Source organism: Diadema setosum, chromosome 4 (genome assembly GCF_964275005.1).
Source record: "Diadema setosum chromosome 4, eeDiaSeto1, whole genome shotgun sequence".
NCBI classification, from domain to species: Eukaryota; Metazoa; Echinodermata; class Echinoidea; order Diadematoida; family Diadematidae; genus Diadema; species Diadema setosum.
Genome location: NC_092688.1, coordinates 26,249,385 through 26,261,850, shown reverse-complemented (window position 1 = coordinate 26,261,850; position 12,466 = coordinate 26,249,385). Strand labels below are relative to the sequence as shown.

The 12,466-nt window shown below is 38.0% G+C and overlaps 1 protein-coding gene across 1 annotated transcript in view; it reads left to right on the top strand.

Moving 5' to 3' along the window:
- Positions 1-12,466, top strand: part of LOC140227052 (protein spinster homolog 1-like) — a 38,072-nt gene that overhangs the window by 15,995 nt on the left and 9,611 nt on the right. The window contains exons 5-8 of the mRNA XM_072307485.1: positions 2,540-2,679; positions 9,016-9,138; positions 10,479-10,674; positions 11,533-11,598. Of these exons, the coding sequence (XP_072163586.1) occupies positions 2,540-2,679; positions 9,016-9,138; positions 10,479-10,674; positions 11,533-11,598 (525 nt within the window). The remainder of the gene's footprint in view (positions 1-2,539; positions 2,680-9,015; positions 9,139-10,478; positions 10,675-11,532; positions 11,599-12,466) is intronic.

Genomic DNA, 12,466 nt, shown 5'->3' with positions numbered 1-12,466 from the left:
TTGACACCATAAATCACAAGAAGCTGATGATGCTAATGGTTTAATGATATACAATACAACAACTACTAATGATCACTGTTAATGATTTTAAAAAAAGTTTTATGATAATAGCAACATTAAAGAAAACGATGTCGCAAGAGGAACGATATCTGTAAGAAGAAAGATAAGTAAGACGATAATCAAATCTGTAATATACTTTGTAACTGAAGAATCTTAGTTGCCCCCTTCTCCCATATTTTTTTTTTTTTTGACTGAAATTTACCAACCTTGAGAGTGATCATGATCCATAGTAAAGAAAGACAAAGTGGTTCCAGGTATATTTGTACCCTGTAAATACTTGTTTGTTTCCCATGAAATTAGCTTAAATGCCTAACTAGTGTAAATCTAATTTATCCACTACTTGAAATTAAAGTGAAAAATCACAGCATTATGATTTAAAGTCACATTAGAAAATATGTGTGGAGCATTATAATCAAATAAAATGTATCAAAATCAGATGTAAAATTGAGGAACTTTTAAAGTGGACTTTCATTAGAACTGTAGTAACTGTTGTTTTACAAACTTTTGTACATATCTGTAGTTTGATGAAATAATATCAGTCATATCAATTACAAACTTAAACGAGGTCATGAAATCATCTTTTCACAGCTATCATTTTATGTAAGAAGGAATTATGAAAATCATATTTGCAGTCGATATTCGAATGTCTTCGAGTCTTAACTGTTACAATGTATATTGTTCATCAATAGTAGGGATGATGAAAAGTAATTGCCATCATAAAGACATGTAGTACATGTATCTTCCTTAGAGAGTAGCTGGTCAATATAAAGTGGCACGTGAATCAGTTATCTTTGTATCTGTGAGGCAGATCTCATTTGGCACATACAATGTGCTTCAAATATTTTTGAGTGGCAGCATCAAACTTGGGTTTAAAGGACAAGTTCACCTTTACAGACATGTGGGTTGAGTGGATGGAGCAATATTAGTAGAACACATCAATGAGAGTTTGAGGAAAATCGGACAATCCGTTCAAAAGTTATGAATTTTTGAAGTTTCTGCTCACTCAAGGCTGGATGAGAAGACTACTATAGCTTGTGATGTCACATGTGTACAACGATACAAAGAAAGAATAAAGAAAATTCAACATATTTTCACTTTTCTCGCATAACAAAAGAACACTTGACCTCTCTCTTTCAGAAGGCAGGGGGAATATATTACCCATAACATATCTCAGTTACAAGTCAAAGAAATGTGCACTTTATTAAAAAAGAGAAGTTTTGTGAAATTCTCTTTTTATTTTCTTTATATCGTTGTATGCATATGACATCATACACTGTAGTAATCTTATCATCCAGCAGTGACTGCGCAGATTCTTTAAAAATTCATAACTTTTAAACGGATTGTCCGATTTCCCCCAAACTTTCACTAATGTGTTCTACTAATATTGTTGCATTCACACAATCCACATTTCTATGACGGTGGACTTGTCCTTTAAAGGGATAATTGATAGACGTGTTATGACTCCGTGCAGCTCTCAAACCTCCTTGATAAAATATGTTATCATTGCCCACATGTTTAGCAAAGAGTTGTACAATGTACAATATGCATAACAGTGGAAGATTCGTGGTACAATATCACTGTCATCTTATTAACTTAATAGTTCAGATTGACTGCGACCAATATCACGAGTTAATGAGAATATGTGAAACTTCACAATTCCGTACGAGCGTAATTTCATTGTCTAATGTTCGACTGCAAGTGAAACTGGGACCATTCTGTTCTGCAATCTGTGATATTATTTTTCTTTCCCAGTTGACTGGAATATGGAGTAGACATCCGCCTTGACTTAAGTCTCTTCCCTTTGAGTTAACCAAAAATTTCAAAGGATGAATGTATGAATCAAGGCTTGTTCTGGAAGAGATGCAATATCTTAATGCCAATATTAGCTAGTATTGGTTTCAACCTGAAATGAAACTTGTAAGAAAACCACAGCTACGATGTATTCATCTCCAAGAAGCAAATCTGTATGTTTGTCTTGTAATTTAATACTTTGCAACAGTTGGTGTAAAATCACTTAAAGAGCTTAATGTATAGTTTTGGTTGAGACCTAACTTCAGGTTTTTAACATTTTTGGGTGAGATAATGAGAAACCTCTTATGAAATATGAAAGAGCATGTAATTCCAAGAGGAATTCAACGTTTATTTGATGAAAATAGGTTATGAAATGGCTGAGATACCCAAAACAGAGCAATGCTAAGAAAATTTGGGACCCACATTTTATTATGATCGCTTTGTTTTACTTTGTTTTCTGAGGTCTCAGCCGTTCCAAAACCAATTTTCATCAAATAAACTTTGAATTCCTCGTAGAATGGCATGCTCTGTACCATTTTATAAGTGGTTTCTTGGTATCTCGCAAAAAGTTAAAAGCCAAATCCTCAGCTCCACTAATACTGTACCATCCCTTTAACTACCTCTTATGAAAGACAAGTATTGAATTGTTTCTCTATTCTTTGTGTTTCTTTTTCCATGTGTCCTACAGTTCACCCCACCCCTAGGCTTTGTGTGTGTGTTCCTGATCTTGGTCCTCATCAAGGAACCCAAGAGAGGCCAAGCAGAGACTGGACACCACACCATGACAAATACCAGCTATATTGCAGACATCAAGGCACTCTGTAAAAAGTGAGTCCAGTCTTCAGTCTGTTTTTGATGTCAAAAAAAAGAAAAAGTTGACCATAGTCAGGAAGTGGCAGCGATATGTTTTATAATTTTCAGTGTGGAATGTACGTGCTCACTGTAGTCCATTAAGTACCTGTCATACTGTTTGACAACTACCGCTCAAGGGAAACACAAAATGTGTTTTTTTGTAGACAGCTTTAATATGCAGTGACTTTTGTGATAGATATTTCCAATGTCTCATGTTACATGTATACATCATGTAAAGTCATTTGGGTTGAGTAATCAAATTGCCCCTCAGGTAGGCGGTTGCTCTGCACAGGTTCTTAACTACACACTTTGTCTGTGTGGGATATTCATTTGGTTGCTATATAGGCTGGTGGTCACTATACGCAGCTGGTCACTAGAGTAGGTTTGACTGTACATTTATGCAGCATGCTTCCTAAAGGTTGTGTGAAACAGCCAAGTGGTACCACACAGCTTTATGTTGGTGTCAGGTACTACCATTTTGGGCAGCCAGCTCCTGTGTTGCCATGGTTACTTACTGTATCATTGGCCATGTGGGCAGCTCCATCTGAAAGAAAAAGAACCCCTGTATTGTGTTGATGGAATCTAAAGTGATCTTAAAAGAGCCTGGACGTGGTCAGAGGGACAGCCATCAGTGGTAGATACTGGGACACACGTAGCACCATGCTGCTCATCATGTGATCCCTGTGGAATAGTCCAATGTCCATATTAACCCCTTGCCTACCACGTTCTCAAATTACCATAGGCTTTGTACAGGGCCAATAGGGTTCCTTGAGGCATTGCATTCAGTCATATTTACGTCAGCAGACAGACTTGTGCAGAGACTCCAACTCTCCCGTTTTCGACGGGAGATCTCCCGCCGAAAACCCATTTTTGCAAAATCTCCCGTTCTCCCGCTTATGATTTAATTTCTCCCGCCCTGGCTCTGTGTCTCCCGTTGGAAAGGATTTCTTACTTATTGCTATCGTATGTTGAAAAAAATAAGCCTTAGATAACACTAGAGAGCATCTAGAACCTGGGAATTTCACGCTTCGCACACATCAACTTGGAATCTCCCGTTTGCTAGGGGTTTCAGGCGGGAGAATCTCCAGATCAGAAGGTGCTTTGGGTTGGAGTCTCTGCTTGTGTACAGTATGATTTCAAATATATGAATAGTTCTACTCTCCCTATTACTTTGTGGGTGTAATCACATTTAGGTGAAGCAGTGTGAACAAGTAGAAATGAATGGAACAGATGAAACGTTGCACTCCTCACTTTGTTTCTACATCTGGAATGTGTGCGAGCAAGTTGATAGTGCTGCCTCGGTTTGCCGTATGGGACATCACATGTTTACTCACATGATTAACTTGGCTGTGACGTTATGACCATGAGTCCAAGGGAATACACATAGTTGTAGTCTCAAGTTGGGCTGGATGCCAGTATGATGCACAGCTAAGTGTTTAAGTATAGTAGCATGTTATTTGTCCACCTTGAAGATGGTACTTCCTGGAAGTTTTATTGATAGAGGATTTTAGACACCCGAAACTTGATAGAGTTGGGAAAAAATTGAAGGAGGAACTTTAATGACCTTAGGAGGAAGTTCAAGGCTTATTTTGAAGCTGTTTTGTTTTATCGGTTCTTTGTTGTTTTGTATGGAAGTTATCAAACATGTACCGTATGTTCTCTGTACACAAACTATACACTTTTAGCCAGAATGATGTCAGTTTAATCCTTTCACGACTAATGGGCTTTGTGGCGCGTTCCAGCCCAACAACGAGTTAACTCGCTGAAATACACGACTGTCTTTGATTGTGAATAAAAGTTCTGTATGCTGCCCTCGTGTGGTGAAATTTCACCTTCACATGTTTGCTGCATTCACTTTATGTAGATACCAAATATACAATAGGGGGTGATATTGAAAATTCTTGAGAAAACTTTCATAAAGCTCTCCAGTGCATCGCTGCTTCACAAGTGTAGCGTAGTTTATTTAGCGAGTCTGCCTACACGACAATTTCGTGAGTGGTTAGATTCGCGATTGTGAAGTACAGCGTGTACAGAACACAGAACGTATGCGTGCACGTCTCATCCAATATTTTCACGTGTTAGCACCCGATTCGCTAAATTTGCGATATTGGAAACATCATGAAATATTCAGCGTAGTACAGGGAAATCATGTGTAAGTCTGTGGGAGTGCTGAAGTATCGTAAAGTTAGATTGCATCAATTCTGATTTTCTAGATTGATATTTATTTGTCTATTGTCTCCGGAGGAAAATAATGTTGATAGCGTCTTAGCGTACCCGGAATGGAATTCATTGCTTCTTTTGTGTTTCTGTCTTTAGTGGAGGTTGATAGAAAATGGAGGTTTTGCAAGTCATTGCAATTGTTACAGCTTTCTTAGCAGAGTTGAGAGATGATTTACTATCAAAGGTTCCGTAAAAGAATTCTTTCATCCAAGAGGAAAACGATAGCCACAACACTCAAGCTGTTGGCAATGTTGTGATGAAGCTCTAGATGCTTCTCAAAAAAAAAAAAAACAAACAAAAAAAAAAAACGGAGAACAACTTCCTTTCCTAGCCAGGTGTGAAGTGCTCCTCAGTATTTCACGGTACAATGTTGTGACAAAATATGAAGATAAGAGCATATTGGATAGAAGACCAACCCCAATAGCATGTACAAGAGTCCTGCAATGTAAATACCCGTTTCCTCCACATAGGAAGGTGTAAATTACAAGTTTGCATTGGCCTTACAGTACAGATCAATTGAGCATTTAATGGCTGGGATATTCTCTCACATATTCAAATCAAAGTATGTATGAAATGTACATTCATATTTGAGAGGATACAATTGGGTCATCTGACTCAGGCAATGTATGGGATAGGAGTAGAGATTTATCAAAGCCAAACCTAATCTATTCGTGGTAGTTCTCAGAAGGGATCAAAAGTTAATAAAGTAAAAGTTTTAAATGATTATTACATTTATATCAGAATGTCATTTGATCAAGTCTGTTACATGTACATGAAACACTGAGCAAAATCAGAAAGGAAAGAAAAAAAAAGGAACACTCACTCAAAGAATAATTTTTACACATTGTTATGAACCTGCACACAGACACACATACACACACACACATATGTATAAGTGTCCATGGACAATTGTAGTGCTCTTAGGGTTAATGGTAGAACATCTGCTATTGTGATTTGTTCGATATGTAGTATTAAGTAGAAGGAGGGTTTATACTATATGAGATGCATTATTAAACACCATCTGTAATTGTCGACAGAGGGGTCGAAGTGCAAGCCGATTTGCAGCAGTGCTCATTGCAGCTCATGTTAGCAACTAAAATAGAACCAGACATCTGTACCAGGAAGTGGGAATTTGTAAAGAACAGTTTGCGGGTATTGTGACGAACTCATCATTGCATACAATCATGTAGTCCCTTTAATTTAGATTAGGGCAAGGACGTACGATAACAAGCTGAGGGTCGCAGAGGAATTCAAACTTTTCTTGTAGATTGGGATGATGCACCCACCATCTTACAAGACAAACAAGCGGGAGGTTGTGAAAAAGCTGACACTGGCTCTGTCTCTGGAAACAACTGGATTTTTTTTTTTGCCACCAATCAGCGTCTTTCGGCACAGAAATAGATAACAATGCGCACAGATCATGTTTGCGATTGCAGTCAACTTTTTGCTAGGTTCATTTCAAGTGTGTTCACCTTAGAGCTGCATAGAAAAGTTCACAGCCACATCACAGAGTGAGAATCTTCACATAGAAATCACATGGTTCTCTATTCTAAAAATACAATATGCGACATTTCCCAAATGTCCATCAAAGGAAATATAGTAAAATCTAAATTATGATAAAATGTCCTGACCAGGGGGGCGTTTCATGAAGGAACTTGCCGGATAAAATGTCCGACAAGTCAATTATATCCGACAAGTTCAGAGAAATCAGCCAATCAGACTAAAGAATTTCTCAAAACTTGTCGGATATAATTGACTTGTCAGATATTTTATCCGACAAGTTCCTTCATGAAATGCCCCCCTGATGCAAGGATCTCAGTAGCTTGTAACAGTTTGTCAGAAAAATATCCGACCAAACTGCTTCATTAAATGCCCCCCTGATTTGTCATCAACATGCAAGCTACAGTGGATTTCAAGATGAAAAGGGTTAGAAGAAATCTTTTGGCTCAGCAAGTCAGCCTCTTCTCTACTACTACTACTCTTCTCTTCTCTACTTTTCTAGATTACACAACTTTTACTCATTATATTATGAAGTCAAAGCAAAGAATAACAAGAGGACCTAACTTTCAGCCAATCAATGCACACGCATGTAAAGTCGGCGCTATGCAAATTGTGTTTCTTTCTCTCTGCCTGGCTAGTGTTCAAAGCACTACAACAGGAAATATCTTCTGGCATATCACCATCCCAACGGGGCTCATCATTATGACATTTTGTTTTATGCAAATGAGTAGCTGATCTCTGCTGCCTCAGCGGGCAATATACAGATGTACCATCAGTGGATCAAAGCACATACAACTAGGCTCTCAAACTTTCTCTGTGAACTTGGTCATACCTGGCACATGCCCAGGGCAAAGTGGCATGAAATCCAAAGCATTCTGATGAACCATGTGTGCATGTCGTACTGTAGAAATCACTGTTTGTCGATGATGCTACAGTACGTTTACAACCTTGTCTGCTACCCTATGCAAATACCATCATTGTATGGCCCTATTTTGCCATGACCTCATTTGGGTACAAAGCTAGGTCAGTATTTAATTATGTCAAGAGGACGCTATTGTTTGTCAATCAAATCTTTTTTATTGATGTTTTGTGGATTGGTGGGGGGGGGGGGGGAATAGTTGAAGTGAATGTTCTCTTGTTCGTTTGATGCATCATCTCACAGCTACAGTTGTATCTTTCTTTATGTTTGCCAGACTTTGAATCTTAATCATTTTTTGTTTATTTACTGTCTACATGTGTCTTATGGTATGATGAGTAGATCTACATATAAATGCATTTAAGTACTGTGAGCTATCATCAAGTGTGATTGTGAAGCAGGTTGAGCAAATGTTTATGTTCGTCGCCTCATAGGGCAAAGTACGTAATTAGTCTGTGTACTTTCTTTTCCATTTAAGTTCACTTCATGGTTGATTTGTGCAACCATGATTTGAGTCCATTTTCATTGAGATCGATAAATAAACATCCATTTCACCGTCTATAGCTGCCATAATTATATTCCACATACCAAGAATCTTGCTATACTGTAGGATTGGTCAATCACATCACCTGAGAAGAAAAGTTTGTTACACTCTATGTTGATAGTCCCTTTTGTTTCGCTGATCTCTTCAGTCCATACAGTCCTAACGAGAGATGAGTACACGCGAAATAAAAGTGCGTTGCACTGTGGACTATCATTTAACTAGGTCACTTGATAGTCCACAGTGCAACGCACTTTCACTTCGGTGCCGCGCAGTGCGCACAGCAAATTCATTGTTTTGTCATAAGTACGCGCACACATCTAAAGTAAGCTACGTAGCCAAAGCCTTAAGTATACCTAAAGACAGCTGAAACGGTTTCAGATGTGGAATAAAATGGGAATTTCTAGGACCCTAGATTTGGAATATAAAGCAAATAATCAACTTTTAGTTTCAGGCAATGAGACAAACTATCACTTCCTCGGCGATCTGAATGTGTACGCTATCTTTCCTCAGCTGCGCTTCGGAAAGATAGCTACATCCAAACTGCCTGGGAAGTGATAGTTTGTCCCATCACCTTCACCAACGTTGATTATTTGCTTACTGTCTATAGCGGCCACCTGCCATATGCAACCACTAAACTCAATTCCCCCCAAGTGAAGAGCCATGTTAACGATCCTGTCTATAGTGGCCACCTGTCTACAATGGCCAAATTTTTTCCGTCTCCCTTGGAGTGGCCGCTTAAGACAGGTGTGGCTGTATTTGGTTGGTATTAGGAAAGTCAGCATAGCACAGCTCAAAATTTTCAGTGAATAATGCTGATGACCAATTAGTATGAAAATTTGTTTAGTCACTGTTGCTATTTTAATTATTTTCATCATTATTACCATCATATATTGTCATTTTCATTATCGTTGTAATTGCAACTATTTTTTTTAAATTTTTTTATTAAGAATGGCAAGTAGAGTAGTTGTACTGGTAGTAGAATTATCATTATCATCACAGCTGTGGTTTTTTGTTCACGGATGCTGCACATACAGGAGAAATATATCTCAGCTGTGTACAAAGTACAGATACTATTAATTGGTATTAAAATTATCCATCATTCTGAATTCTGTGTGTCTCTCGTGTTCTGCAGCAAGAGTTACATTACCTCCACCTTTGGACTGACGACAGTGTGTTGGGTGACAGGCGCCCTTGCCCTGTGGGCAGTGGAAGCAGTGGAAGATGCCTACAGGCTGCAAGGAGAAAATCCAAATAGGCAAGTTGTAGTCTGACTACAAGACTGCCAGCTGTTTTTGTTTATTCCCATGGCGATGACAATGATTTAGAGGAGATCTGCTATAACGTGAAGTATTGTGAATAATTCAGTGGATTGATTTCTAAATTTTGAAATTTTGAAATTGAGCCAACAAGGAAGCAGATATATCATTCAGAATGACAGTTAGTGATCAAGAAAAGCATGTTGGAACTTTCTTGTAGCCAATTTCTTCAAGTGATGTGATGTCATTTGGCAATACTCCAAATTTATTTTGTTCAAGAAAGGAAAAAATAATTTTAGTGATTAAGTTTAAAGGCATGACCTTCCTTTGTCTGCAGGGTTTACAAGAACATGATATCTCTGCTATTCAGTTTACTTAGACTGTCAGACAGAGGAATTGATTGTTATTTATTAAGTAAATCTATTTACATTCCATTGACAAAGATTACACTGTGTTGCATGCTGGAGTTGAGGGACTGAGACATTTTTTAATGTTTTTTATTATTTTTTTCAAAAGGACACCATGGTTGATGGCAATCTCAATATTGGTATTCATTATTGAGGACAAGCTTAAAATTTAGGACCTCTAATTACACTATCTCAACAAAAACAAGATATTTCTGTACTGTCCACAGGAAAAAGAATCAACAGATGTCTAAGAGGGGAGAAAGAACGGGTTTAGAATGAAGAGGGGGAAAAAAGACTAGAGGAGAAGTAGGGAAGAAAAAAAAAAAACGGAGGGAGAGAAGAATTCCTTTTCAATGATATGACAGTAGAGTAAAAGTACAATATTGAATGTGCAGTGAACACACAGCTAAGTAGAGCAGCTTTACATATCGTCTGTTGAGAATGAGAAGGGCTTTAAGTGTTCTCGAACACTATGGGTTTTGTGGTCACTTAACGCCCTTATCATTCTCAACCGACGATATATTCAGTTGGAAGTACATGTATCAGTGTATCTTATACAATGAAAAGCATAAAGCATAACGTCGCTGGGGCGACAAGACCTCGTATCTCAAAAATGTCAAATGTTCAGGAGAGCCAAAAAACATGGCGGCCAAAGCACTATACTGAATGGGATAGCCGTTCCTTTGACATGCCGTGGTGGCTTCATTTTTGGGGTAAGACAGCTGGGATTTGGACAGGACATCACTTAACCGATTATTTGACCATTAATGCAAAAAAGTCATTTTCACCAAAATTTGAGATACAAGGTCTTGTGACCCCAGCGACAATAACATATTCATCTTTCTTGTCATGTGTCTGTTTGTCTCTGTCTGTCTGTGTGTCTATGTGTGTCTCTTTTTGTTTGTGTTTGCATGTATCTCTTACTTCTACAGTGTTAGCATTATCTTTGGGGTCATCACCGTGGCGGCGGGCTTCATCGGTGTTGCCTCGGGAACGACGCTGGCTCAGTTGCTGCGCCGGAGGACCCGTCAGGCCGACCCCCTGGTCTGTGCAGTAGGAATGTTTGTTGGTGCTCCATTCCTCTTCATCGCTCTAGAGTTGTCCGATATATCCGTCGGTATTACGTGGGTAAGGCTGGGGAGCAACGTTGTTCAGTGTCTGTGCATTGTATGCACAAGTTTGATTCCCTTGTAATCTTGGAATTGATATGTTGAAAATTGTGTTGAGCACAATGATGTTGGGGAAAACAGGTAAACATACTGTAAAAGTTTTTATTTTCATGATGGGGTAAATTTTTTGAGAATTTTGGAAATCACTGTAGGGCCATGAATTGAACAACAATTTAACAATCTCTGCGCACTTAGTCATATACAATTAAAGTACATAGTGTACATGTACAGTAAAGTGACAGAGTGAATGAACAGGCATTGAGTGCACTTACGATAGGCTCAGTGGTAAATTTCTCAAAAATAGAATCTTGAAAACTGTCCGTGACCACCTCATTCGCTTTAACGATATTTATGATAATAGTCAATATTTTTATAGCACCTTTTCCACTGGATACAAAGTGGCCGATAGTTACATTTCATAATATGTTTACCATTGTTTGAATTTACTGTGCTCATATTGGTACTATGAGTTAAGTGTCTATCAGCACCCTTACATTGTTTGAACATTGTACAGAAGAGCATATAGTGATACTTTTATTTTTTGTGTATGTGTGTGTGTATGTGTGTGTTTGAAATTTTGTTAATTTTCGTTGATTCCATTAACATGTTGTGTTTGAAATGTGTTAGGGATTCCATTTTGTCTCTTGAAGAAGAGCTTTTCAAGGAAACTTTGAGGGCTGTTTTTACTGGTGGCAGTGAACTACATTTCTGTGCAGTGTGAGAAGATCCTTTGGACATTTTGTTTTGATTTGTATCTTTTGTTATTTTGTTTGACACATTTTTGTTTTCTTTGTTTCTATTTGTATTTCCTTTCCAGACCTTTGTATTTATTGCAGAGACCTTAATTTGCCTAAACTGGGCGCTGGTTCCAGATATTCTTCTGGTGAGTAATCCCCTGCAATTATCAGTGTGTCTCTAGGTCTGTGTCAGTTTTACCTCGTAGTAATCAATCTTTGATAAAGTGATGAATTGATATTGGTTGTGATGCTAATCACTGGAGAAGAAGGAGGAGAAGAAGAAGAAAAATATGTTGGAAAAGAAGGAGATGAAGAGTGTAAAAGGAAAATAGGGAAAGGGAATGGGAAGAAGACATATACACATTTGTAGCTGTCCCCCCTTCAAAAAAAAAAAAAAAAAAAAGAGACAAAAATCACAGAGAAGTAAAAAACTAATTGGTGATATAGGCGTGACCTTTTGATAGTTGTAAAATGCATGGCAAAAGGGTTTTATTACATTGTAAACAGAGACATGGACACCAAATGTACTGTGGCATGAAAGTTTTAGAAACCACCCCGTCCAAAGTCTGTCTATTACCTTTTGATGTGTGAGTCAGTTCGTGATGCTTTGAAGAGGTCACGGTGCGATATTTCACTCTTGATGTGTGAAGTGTGATACATCTGACATGATATGACTAGTTTCTCTGTGCTTTACTCAACATGAGACGTGTTTCAAACAGCATGCTTAAAGGAACTTCTAGATTTTTCTGGATTTTGATGTCTTGTTTCATGGATTCTCTTTTTTGTTGAAATACATGATGTCAGAGGGTGTTTTTTTTTTAAAATCTATTATACCAGCATGAGTAGTGGCTGTTGTTGATGTCAGCTTGTGATGAAAAAGACGTTCATATATCTTGTCATGCACAGGAAGTGAAATTAAAGGCACTCTTAAAATGGTGCAATGTTACGAGTGTTTGCCACAGCAGAACTGATGAATTAGTGCAAGGATTATTTTCATGTTAATGATAATGGAGT